This window comes from Microtus pennsylvanicus, chromosome 1 (genome assembly GCF_037038515.1).
Source record: "Microtus pennsylvanicus isolate mMicPen1 chromosome 1, mMicPen1.hap1, whole genome shotgun sequence".
Classification (NCBI taxonomy): domain Eukaryota; kingdom Metazoa; phylum Chordata; class Mammalia; order Rodentia; family Cricetidae; genus Microtus; species Microtus pennsylvanicus.
Window position 1 is genome coordinate 150,236,622 of NC_134579.1, and position 12,495 is coordinate 150,249,116.

Below are 12,495 nucleotides of genomic sequence, written 5' to 3' on the forward strand. Positions count from 1 at the left end.
TCACACCAAAGAGATCCACCTGCCTCTGCCTCCCGAATATGGGGGTTAGTGACATGTGCCACCATGCCTGGCGACTTTAGGCTTTTTACAAGGAGCAAGCCTAGACCAACCTCAGGCTTCAGAAATACTGCTTGAATAATGGGGCTACAAGCAAAGCAGTTGGAGGCACGGGGAAGGCTCTGAATGCTTCCTGAACGCTCTGGGTTTGACGATGGTGCCCAGCAGATTTACTGGTTTGAGTGACAGCTCTACCGTCCACTCCATGGGAAGGATGGCACTGGTGTCTAAGGCACTCTGAAGGTCTGCATAGAGATGAGATGTATATACACATCACGGGAGAGCAGCAGGGAGATTGTCTCAACCTGTGGTTCTCCACCCCTTCAGGGTCACACTTCAGGTATCCTGCATGCCAGGGATTTACAATGTATAACATTAGCAAATTTACAGTTAAGTGGCAGCGACAAAATGATGTTGTGGTTGGGGACCTGTATTAAAGGATTGCAGCATCAGGAAGGTCGGGAATCCCCGGTCACTTTCCATGTGTGGTGTGCGCATGTACATGGGCACACATGCTTGGGTGTGAACGTGCACGCTGAAGGCCGCAGGCTGATTTGGGAAATCATAGTCCTTTGCTCTCCCACCTTGCTGAGACAGGGTCTCTTAGCCAAGCTCGTGGATATGGCCGGTTTTGCTAGGCAGCTTACCCTGGGGAGGTTGGGAAGACTACCACGCCTAACCCTCATCCTGGTCTTCACACATGCACGGCAAGAGCTTAACTGCTCGGCTAGCTCCCCAGTCCCAGATGAAGATTCTAAACAGGCAGGGGAAGGAAAGCAGCAGCAGCTGTTGCAGGCACACACCACTAACCTTGATGCATGGGTCATGTGGTGCTGAGGATGAGCTAGGTTTCCTGCGTGCTGGGCAGGTGCTCTGACCAACCGAGCTAGCTTCTTCCCAGCCCGTTCATGCTCACGATGTTTGCTCTATATTCCTGGCTACAAGGAGCTACCCAAACAGACTTAACTCTAGCCAACAGACACAGGACAACTTGGAGGTGAACATGCCTCTGCATGCCAACCAATGGGCTGCTCTGGGCTTTGGAAAGTCAGCCAATCAGGAAGGGAGTCACTGACGAACACAGTCTAGTGCCAACCAGCAACCTATGAATGAACTTTGTGGCAGAACACCTCTGGGACGCTAAGCATCAGTCTCAGGCCTTGAGAGGCTCGCCACCCTCTGATGGGTGTGAGCTTCAGTCTGCACCTTCATTATCTGAAGGCTAATATGGAGGCCAAGGTGGAGAGGCCTTCAATCCTCCACCTCTGCTTTGAAGATGTGGGGGATGTCAGGACAAGCTCAGGCGTCACTCCTCAGGTGCTGTCCACCTTTCTGTATCTTGTTCTGGAATTCTGAGGTTGGGCCGGCCAGCCAGCCAGTGCCAGGGATCCTCTGTCCCCTCCATGTGAGGGTTAGTGTCACCAACTGAAGTTCCGGTTGTATAAGAAAGCCAACTGAGCAAGCCACAAGGAACAAGCCAGTAAGAGCGTTCCTCCACGGCCGCGGCTCCAGTTCCTGCCCCGATTTTTCTAAGTTGTGGACTCTGACATGGAAATGTTAGTCAAATAAACCCTTTCTTCCATAAGTTGGTTTGGGTGGGGTTTTTGTTTTTGGTCCTCCCCCAAGACAGGGTTTCTCTGTTTAACAATCCTGGATTGTCCTGGAACTCACTTTATTACTGAGATCCGCCTGCCTCTGTCTCCTGTGTGCTGGGATTAAAGGCGTGTGCCGCCGCTGCCTGGCTTGGCTCAGGTGCTGTGTTACAGCAACACAAAGCTGATGATGACAGGGAAGACTCACCCCGCTGTAGGCGGCACAAACGGAAAATGGGCGTCAAGCAGCAATACACCTTCATCCCTCACTCTCTAGGTGTGGATGTGGCCCATCTTCCCCACCATGACGGGCTGTCTCCTCGTGAGCCATTAGCCAAAAATCAACCGTTTCTCCCTTCAGTGGATTTTGTCAGAATCTTTTCATCTCCCAGTGCCGGGATTACACGCATGCGCCAACACACCTGACTTTTTAACATAGGTTCTATGTATCAAATTCAGGTCCTCCTGCTGGCACAGTAAGCCCTGTCCCCACTGAGCCATCTCCCATTCCACCTCTGCCCTCACGCCATACCCCGACTGATCAACACGACCACCTGGTGCTTTTCCACATGCTAAGTGTTTATTTTCATTCCCGCTACATCCTCCGAGGCAGGACAAATGTTTTTCACAGACACGGAGGTCTGAAGGGGGAGGGGGACTCATGCCTTCAGTTTTTCCACCAGTTCCGGTCATCTTCCTCTAAGGAATACCAGTCACCAGTGATCACCGTGTGGGGCCAGGTAAGCTGTATCTCCTCCAGCTGCCTTCTCACCTCGGCATGGTACTGCTGCTTCCACAGGCTGGGAAGAAAGGACTGTCACGCTAGGACCCATCTTTGACCTGTCCCCCCTTCTCAGATGTCCTGGAAGCCAAACCAAGGACTACAAACCTTTTTGAGAACTCGCAGTGGGAGAGAGTAGTACATTTGCCACAGTTAAAAAGCACGGGGGGTGTGGTTCCCAAGGCCCCACCCCCAGTGGAAGAGGAAGGAGAATCACTTTTCTTTCTTTGGGGTCGTGGCCACTGCTGGCTGCTCATTCCCCAACCCCCGAGGAGGACTCCACACCCGTGTGCATGTGGGCTGCACTAACAGGGGGGCGGTCAGCCAATTATGAACTAATTAAAAAATAAATAAAAAAAGACAAACCAGGCATGGCGGTCCAGGCCTTCAATCCCAGCAGCTAGATCTCCAGGACAGCCAGGACTATACAGCGAGACCCTGTCTCAAACAGCACAACATCCCAGCCATTCTGGGGACTTCAATGCATAGGCACACGCAGGCATGTGAACCACAGATGCACACACACTCAAACACACATGAATCCACACATGCAAAAGTAAGTCCTAAATGCAAAGGAAATCCACTCTGTGTGCTGTGTTTGTCCCATCCCACTTGAGAAGAGGGCTATTTAAAACATTTCAACAGCTGCAGAGAAATCCCACTTGGCCTCTGGAAGGTCAGCTGGTAAAACTGACTAGGTGGTAGTGGTGAATGCGTGTGGGTGTGCTCCAGTATGTGTGTGTGTGTGCATATGTGTATGTGTGGGCATGGGTGTATGTATGTGTGCTGTGCATGTGTGTGTGTGTGTATTGTATGTGTGCATGTGTATGTGTGTTATGTTTTTGTGTGTGCGTATTGTATATATTGTGTGTGCATAGGTGTGTATTGTGTGTGCACATGTGTGAGTGTACTGTGTTGTTTTTTGTGTGCACGGTATTGTGTCTACATGTGTGTATTGTGTTTTTTGTGTGTATATGTGTGTATTGTTTGTATGTGCATGTGTGAGTGCATTTGCGTGTTGTATGTGTCTTTAGTGTGTATGTGTGTATTGTGTGTACATGTGTGTAACTGTTGTGTATGTGTTTTGTATGTGTGTGCACGCGTGTGTGCGCTGTGTGTTGTGCTGTTTTGTGTGTATGTGCACACACATGCAAGTGTGCAGGTGGAGGACAGAGGTCAGCATCGTGGCCGTTTGTCTTTCTCCCTCACTCTTCACTTTGAGAAACTCCCTAAACCTAGAGCTTGCTGACTGGCTAGGCAGGCCGGCTGGCCAATGAACTCCAGATCTTCTGTTTTGTCTCCCTAGCGCTAGGCTTGCAGGTGTGTGAACCACCACATCTGGCTTTTACAGGGGTTCTAGGGAGCAGAACTCTCAAGCCCTCAGGCTTGTATAGGAAGCACTTTATAGACAGCCATCTCCCCAAGATTGCACCAACTGCTAAGACCATACTCACCATCTGGGCCTGTCAGACTGCTGGCTTATTGGTAACATTCTCTCTTTTTTTTTTTTTAAATTATTTTTTCCAAGACAGGATTTCTCTGTGTAACTTTGGAACCTGTCCTGGCACTGGCTCTGTAGACCAGGCTGGCCTCAAACACATAAAGATCCACCTGCCTTTGCCTCCTGAGTGCTGGGATCAAAGGTGTGTGCACCACCACCTCCTGGCTCCAGTTGGTTCTTTAAACCAACATTCTGCCCTTTGGGCTTGTTTGCACACGCACCTTGTGAGATGTTTATGTAAAGACTGCCAGCCTCACCCAGCCAGGGTTCCCCATCTACCGCCCCTTCCCTGTCGTCTCCAATGGTACACTCCATCCCTACAGTCACCCCTGGGCTTTATGCATTTATAGGCATGTGCTAAAACGTGTACTCTGGATACATCCCGTGGCTCTTACCTGGAGCAGTCGCTCAACTGAGCCACCTCACCACCAACCTCATCTGGGCTGCCAGCCCTATCCTCTTCAGCCCAATTCTTTGTTTTTGTGGCCAGGATCTTACCCAGAACATACTAGGTGGGCTAGCCTGGCTTCAAATGTGCAGCAATCCTCCTGCCTCTGCTTCCTTAGAGCTGGGACTACAGGCATGTGCCATTTTGCTTGGAACTTCAGCCAAATTACTTTCTTGGATTCTAAGTACATTTGGGCACGTGAGATGGCTCAGTGGATAAGATACTTGGCTGCTAACCTGTCAACCTGAATTTTATCCCGGGACCTTCATGATGGAATGAGAAAGCTGGCTTTTGCGAGTTGTTCTGATTTCCACACATACATACAAAGAAACAATATCTTAAGAAATAGACGTGCACGTGTCTGCATGCATTGTGCACGTGTCTGCATGCATTGTGCACGTGTCTGCATGCATTGTGCACGTGTCTGCATGCATTGTGCACGTGTCTGCATGCATTGTGCACCGTGTCTGCATGCACTGTGCACGTGTCTGCATGCACTGTGCACGTGTCTGCATGCATTGTGCACCGTGTCTGCATGCACTGTGCACCGTGTCTGCATGCACTGTGCAATGTGTCTGCATGCATTGTGCACGTGTCTGCATGCATTGTGCACGTGTCTGCATGCATTGTGCATGTGTCTGCATGCATTGTGCACGTGTCTGCATGCATTGTGCACGTGCAGGGCCCACAGAGGCCAGCAGAGAGCACAGAGACACCGAAACTTAAGTTATAGGCTGTTGTGGGTCACCATGTGGGTTCTGGGGACAGAAATCATCCCTCTGCAAGAGCAGCAAATGCTTTCAAGCATCAAGCCATCTTTCGAGTCCCACTCCATTTAATTATAGCTGCTTGCATGAATGGGGGCTGTTAATTATCGGAACACAGCAACTTCTCAGTGGCTCCATTCAATGTTTAACATGGGGGACAAACTTGTCTACTTTTGATTGAGATAGAGTCTTAGGCTGTGGGCTACACCACCCCGGAACTCACTATGTAGTCAAAGCTAGCGCCATGTTTGTGGCAATCTTCTTCGTCTCCCTCTCTCAAGGGCTAGGACTGCAGGTATGAAACTCAGCAGAATGAACCATTTTAACCACCCTGGGGCGCATACAAGGCATCACACTAACAGCTATACTGTAGAGCAACCACGTCCGTCACCCAGAGAACTTTCCCATCATCCCAAACTGAAAAATCTGCAGACATTATATGGGAACTCTAAATGTTCCTCTCCCCTTTAAATTATTTTGGCAGTGCCAGGTATGGAACCCAGGGCGTTACCTATCTAAGGAAGATCTCTCCACACCACCCGGCCCTCTTTGTCTCATCCTTTAGTAACCTCCAGTCCTCCTGTCTTGAGTCTAAATCTAGGGCCCTCACGTGCATGGTTACACAACAGCTTTGTGACTGACTTCTCTTAACAGAGTCCTTGTGTCTCAGCCATGATGAGCAGGCATCAAATTCCCTGTCTTGAAAAACGCCACTATGAACATGACTGTCCTAATTATCTCTTTAACATTTTTTTCCCAAACAGGGCTTACTGCATAACCGTGGCTGTCCTGGAACCGTCAGCGGTGCTCAACCTGTAGGTCATGACCCCTTTGAGGTCCCCCATGAGACATCCTGCATACCAGATGTTTACATTATGATTCATAAAAGTAGCAAAATTACAGTTATGAAGTAGCAATGAAATAATTTATGGTTGGGGGGTCATCCCATCACGAGGGAGTGTATTAAAGGGTCGCAGCGTTAGGAAGGCTGAGAACCACTGCTCTCGGCAGACTAGGCTGACCTCAAACTCAGAGATTCACCTGCCTCCAGTGATTAAAGTGTGTGCTATCGTGCCTGGTGCAGACATCTCTTTGAGATCTTGTTTTCAATGGGTTTGATGATATGTCCAGAAGTAAAATTGATGACCCTACAGCAATTCTGCTTTTAGTGTGAGGGCAAATGTGTGTGGTCCTCCCTCCTGCTCCCGCTCAAAGGCCAGCTCCCCGAGTCATGCGTCTTGTCTCTTACACCCATGTTCCCTTAGCCTGGCATTCCACAACTTAATGGGATTCACCCTTTAGAGAAATGGTTATCAACCTATGGGTTGTATATCAGATATTTTCATCATGATTCCCAACAGTAGCAAAATCACACTTATGAAGCAGCAATGAAAACAATCGAATGAGTTGGGCAGTTATAGTACTCACTTTTAATCCCAGAACTTGGGAGGCAGAGATAGGTGAATCTCTGAGTTTGAGACCAACCTGGTCTACAGAATGAGTTTCAGGATAGCAAGCACTACATAGAGAAACCCGGTCTCAAAACTGCCCCTCCCCCCCCACAAAAGTCAGGAAAATAATTTAATGGTTGGGGGGTCACCACAACATGAGGAACTGTACTGAGCGGTCACAGCATTAGGAAGGTTGAAAACCAAAGCTTTCGATAAAGATAGTTGCCAAGCCAAGGATCCCAATCACTTCCAAGCATTGCTGCTTCTCCGAGTAATGTGTCAGAGAGTCAAGTTTACGTCTCAGGAGACGATCAGTAGGGACTTACCCAATTATACGCAGATTGGAGGTGAAATGGCGGAAGGCATAACACAGCTTCAACATCCCCGGCGTACTGAAGCTGTTCTTCACCAGGTTGAGGCTGGTGAGGCACTGGTTGCTAGCGAGGGTCGATGACAGGGCCTCACAGCTTTCGAAAGTCAGCCCGCACGCCTCCAGCCTACACGGAAGCCCAAGCAAGAATCTGTCACTCAGCCCAGAAGAGCTTCAACCCAGTGTTTAAAAAAGGTGAGTGGGAAGCCAGGCGGTGGTGGCGCACGCCTTTAATGCCAGCACTCAGGAGGCAGAGGCAGGTGGATCTCTGTGAGTTTGAGGCCAGCCTGGTCTATAAGAGCTAGTTTCAGGACAGGCTCCAAAGCCACAGAGAAACTATCTCAAAACCAAGTCAAACAAACAAACAAAAAATCTGAGTGGGGTTCTGTTCCCAGAGTTTGATTTAATTGTTCTTGGGAAGAGCCCAGATAGTCCCAACCCTTAAGTTCTTGTTCTGGATCTGAGAGCTTCTGGGGACACCTCAAACTGTCTTTGTGAAAGGGACCAGAGACACTGAAATAGGGAATACAAGGGACACAGGAACACAAATACTAGCTGATTAAGAAGTGATACCATGCCTGGTGGTGGTGGCACACATCCTTAAACCCAGCACTCAGGAGGCAGAGGCAGGTGGATCTCTAAGTTTGAGGCCAGCTTAGCTACAGAGCAAGTTCTAGGATAGCCAAGGCTACACAGAGAAACCTTGTCTAGAAACCCCTCTTCCCCCCAAAAGTGATATTGCTCCAGAGACTCAAATAATGGGGAAGTGCGTGAAGGAGGCAGATGTCCAGACACACACATCCACAGAAGCTGCATGGACCTGCTCTAGTGGGAGGACCCTTAACAGACAACCACGTCCAGGTCCGAGCTTGCTCAGGGACTCTGTGGGCCATGGGAGGCTGAAAACTTTACAGTAAAGGGTTAGCATCGAAGAAAATGGATGGACTGGAGATTAGCGTATTAAGTGAATTAAGTCAGACTTGGAAAGACAAATATTGCATTGTTTTCTGTTCTTGGAGCCTAGATTGTAAGTAGATACATAAAGTCATATACATAAAGTAGCTGTGAAGCTGTCCAGGCCAATGAAGAGGACTGGTGGGATGGGGGGGGGGATGTGAGAGGGGAAGGTTCGGAGGTATGTGTGGGGGTCAAAAGGTGTATGACATGGTCGAAGTAACTACGTATATTTGAATGAGAACGTCCCTGGGAAACCCAGTACTGGGGCTGGAGAGATGGCTCAGTGGTTAAGAGCATTGCCTGCTCTTCCAAAGGTCCTGAGTTCAATTCCCAGCAACCACATGGTGGCTCACAACCATCTGTAATGAGGTCTGGTGCCCTCTTCTGGCCTTCAGGCACAACGCAGAAAGAATATTGTATACATGATAAATAAATAAATATTTTTTTTAAAAAAAAGAAACCCAGTACTATCTAGGATAAATGCATGGCAATAAAAAATTAGGGCTTTTTCCTGAGAAGAGCAGCATGCCAGAGAATATCACTGACAAGGGCATCGGAAAGACGCTTAGCGGTTAAGAGCATTTGCTGCTCTTGGAGAGGACTCGGGCTTGCTTCTCAGCACTCCTGTCAGATGGCTCACAGCAGCCTGGAACTCCAGCTCCAGGAGAGCATGCTCTCCTTATGGCCTTGGTGGACAAAGACAAGCATGTGGCGCAAATAAAGACAAGCAGGCACACACCCAAGCACACACGGCAAATTGTAAATAAAAAGATTCAGCAGCCACTGAGCTGGGCATGGGAGTGCCCTCCTGTTCACCCGCACACTCAAAAGGCTGAGACAGACACATAAGATCCAGGCCACTTGTGCTGAACAGAAAGCATCCACCTCCGAGGAAAGAAAACCAATGGATCATGGTCTATCGGTGTGCTCTGATATTTGAAAAGTCACACTGACTAGTTTTGTGTATGCACGCACGTGTGTGTTTGCTGTGTACATGAGGAGGTCAAGGGACAATCTACTATGGGTAGTTTTCTCCTCCTATTTGAATCCCAGTGTCAGAACTCAGATGGTTGGGTGCCTTTACCTACTGAACCATGTCACTGGCCCATAGTATTTAAAAAAAAATTACTTTTATTTTTATTTATGTGTATATCGTGTGTGTCTGTGGGTGTGCACATGTGTGATAGGATCTCACAGAACCTCACAATGTAACCCCAGACTGGCCTCAAACTCAAGACGATTCTCCTAGAACAACAAGTGTGAGCCACCGTATCTGGGTAGCACTCTGGTCAGGTGGTTGAGATGCTGAGACTAAAAGTCTTAACCACTGGTTGCTTTGGGTTCATTCTCCCCGTTAGATCCTATGTGCGGTGCCACCAAGGCCTTTGTTGTCACTATTTCCACCACACAATACCCAGTACCCAGCATTGTGCCAATCACAGGGGGGAGGCTCAGCGAGCATCTGAAAGCTCCCCACCCGCTAGACCCTGACACCCATCACACCACCTCGGGGTCATGGCTCGGGTCCCTCCCACCACCTCCTCTGAGCTCAGCCCCTCAAAGAGGCGACCCTAAGAGATTACCCAAGTCTCCTCAGGGAGCTGTTATTCTGTTTCAGCCCCTTGCACAGGGCTATGGCTCCGCTGTCACCCAGGTTGTTGTAGCCGAGGTCCAAGCTCTTCAAGTGCTGGTTCGTGGTGATCATGCTGGCCAGATTCTCGCAGCAGTCCCCGGTGAGCCAGCACTCCACCAGTCTGCGAGGGACACGGGAAACCCACGCCCTCAGTGGGGCGGACTAGCGCAGGAGCAATATTCAGGAACACTGGGAACGGCTGCCTTTATTTTCTCCTACGAGGCTGTCTTGGATAAAGGGTCCCTGCTACCCGAGTGATGATCCTAAACTTCATCCCCGGAGTCTACATGGTTGGAGGTGAGAACTGCCCCCTGAAAGCTGTCTTCTGACCTCCATGTGGGCACCGCTGCCCATAAAGGCCCTCACTCCAAATAAGAAAACACACACTGCAATTTAAAGGGAGATGGCCTTTACTGTGCATGGAGTATGCACGCGTGCGTATGTGTGTAGGCGGGTAGGGGTGTTCTCACACCTGTGCATGCCTGTGGAGAGTCCAGAGACTGACATCAGGTATACGCCTCTATTTCCCTATGCTTTAAACTTGTCATTTTAGAGAGGCTTGCTGGCCAGTGATCCCTGGGATCTGCTTGGCCGCCTCCTCCCTTAGTGTTGGGGTTATAAGCACATGCAGGGGGCAGCTAGGTGAGCTCTGCAAATCTGAATGCAGGTTTTCAGGTTTGCTAGGCAGGCCCCATCCCCAAGAGACAGCTTTTCTATCTGTTCTCACGAGTGGCGCAGAGTGGGTGGCGCGTTAGCCTCGGAGATGGGTAGCAGGGGAGGGGAACCTGCAGCAGGTATGGATGAGTGGAGGCATCTTTTGAAAAGTAACTGTGCAGACTGGGAGGCGTGGCTCAGTGGTAGAGCCCCTGCCTAGAATCCCCCAGTGAGGGCTGGGGGTGTGGCTCAGTGGTAGAGCCCCTGCCTAGAATCCCCCAGTGAGGGCTGGGGGTGTGGCTCAGTGGTAGAGCCCCTGCCTAGAATCCCCCAGTGAGGGCTGGGGGTGTGGCTCAGTGGTAGAGCCCCTGCCTAGAATCCCCCAGTGAGGGCTGGGGGTGTGGCTCAGTGGTAGAGCCCCTGCCTAGAATCCCCCAGTGAGGGGCTGGGGGTGTGGCTCAGTGGTAGAGCCCCTGCCTAGAATCCCCCAGTGAGGGGCTGGGGGTGTGGCTCAGTGGTAGAGCCCCTGCCTAGGATCCCCCAGTGAGGGCTGGGGGTGTGGCTCAGTGGTAGAGTGCACATACAAGAATTTTGGTTCCATTCCTGGAAACCAAACAATAAAACCAAAAACAATAACAAAAATACAAAACCCAAAACTAAACAGACAAAACAAAACAAAACCCAATCAACCAACCAAAAATCACAAAACCAAATTATCTCTGAAGAAATGAACAAACTTCAAGGGATCAAGGGTGACCCTGAACGCGTATTCCTGCCTTGGGGCTCCATCGCTTTCCCCAGCCAGTGTGACTGCATAGGGCTGAGCACTTGACCTTTAGACTAGTCTCGTGTCTTCGTGTCCACCTCTCTTGCCATCTAGAGTGGGTAGCAGAGATGACCCTTAGCCACCCCTGTCTACTCACTCCAGCTCTTGCAAGTGACAGGTTGGTTCCTTTATAGCCTCGCACAGAAACTTCACGCCGTCGTCCACCACTGGGTTCTTGGTCAGGCTCAGGTGTGTCAGCGTTCTGTTGTTGATCAGCATCAGCGCCAGGAAGCCACAGGCATCTCCTTTGAGGTCGCACTGGTTCAGTCTACGGGGACACAAAGGGGAGGAGGGTGGGATGGGCTCCTCTCTGCCTCAGTTTACTCTATGACGGGGCTCATGTTTACATTGACCACTGCCGTGAGCCTTAAGTGGTAGGTGGTTAAAGACCCTGGAAGTTACCGGGATACTTATTAGCACTGGACACACTCGAAGCGAGAGCTCCAACCGGGCCGGCAGGATGGCTTAGCAGGTAAAGTGCTTGTCCTTAAGCCTGAGAACTTCAACCTGGATCCATTCTCTGGGAACTACATGGTGGAAGGAGATTACCAACTCCTAGCTTCTCTGCCACCCATATGTATGCTGTGGTTGGTGTGTGTGTGTGTGTGCGCGCGTATGTATGTGTGCGCACGTGTGTGTGTGTGCGCGCGCGCGTGTGTGCGCGTATGTGTGTGTGTGCGTATGTATGTGTGCGCACGTGTGTGTGTGCGCGTATGTGTGTGTGTGTGTGTGTGCGTATGTATGTGTGCGCACGTGTGTGTGCACGCGCGCGTGTGTGTGCGCGTATGTGTGTGTGCGTGTGCATATGTATGTGTGCGCACGTGTGTGCACAGATTATCCAAACCTATTTCCCCTGTATTTTAATAGAATTTCAAACATTTTATTTTATTATTTTTTTATTTTTTATTTTTTGGTTTTTTGAGACAGGGTTTCTCTGTGGCTTTGGAGCCTGCCCTGGAACTAGCTCTTGTAGACCAGGCTGGTCTCGAACTCACAGAGATCCGCCTGCCTCTGCCTCCCGAGTGCTGGGATTAAAGGCGTGCGCCACCACCGCCCGGCAAGAGTTTCAAACATTTTAAATCACATTTTACGTTTGTGTGTGAGACTGCACATATGCTACAGTGCGTGAACTGAGGTCAGGGGACGAAGCTGGCTCTCTCCTTCCACCGTAATAGGTCCCCGGGATCAAACTCACACTGTTAGACTTGACAGCAGGCACCTCTACCTACTGAGGCATCTTGCTGGCACTAGTTAATATTTCCGAGACAGGGTCTTCAGCAGGCCAGGCTGGCTGGTAACTCCTTTTTTTTTTTTGAAATATTTATTTATTTAGTATACAATGTTCTGTCTGTATGCCTACAGACCAGAAGAGGGCGCCAGACCTCATTACAGATGGTTGTGAGCCACCATGTGGTTGCTGGGAACTGAACTCAGGACCTTTGGAAGAGCAGGCAATGC

General features: G+C 49.9%; 1 protein-coding gene across 1 annotated transcript in view; it reads right to left on the bottom strand.

The window, feature by feature from the left end:
• Positions 1 to 2,316: 2,316 nt before the first annotated feature.
• Positions 2,317 to 12,495, bottom strand: part of Nlrp5 (NLR family pyrin domain containing 5) — a 30,690-nt gene continuing 20,511 nt past the window's right edge. The window contains exons 10-13 of the mRNA XM_075952630.1: positions 11,135 to 11,305; positions 9,508 to 9,678; positions 6,924 to 7,094; positions 2,317 to 2,449 (exon numbers count right to left, since the gene is read on the bottom strand). Coding sequence (XP_075808745.1) covers positions 2,317 to 2,449; positions 6,924 to 7,094; positions 9,508 to 9,678; positions 11,135 to 11,305 — 646 coding nt within the window. The remainder of the gene's footprint in view (positions 2,450 to 6,923; positions 7,095 to 9,507; positions 9,679 to 11,134; positions 11,306 to 12,495) is intronic.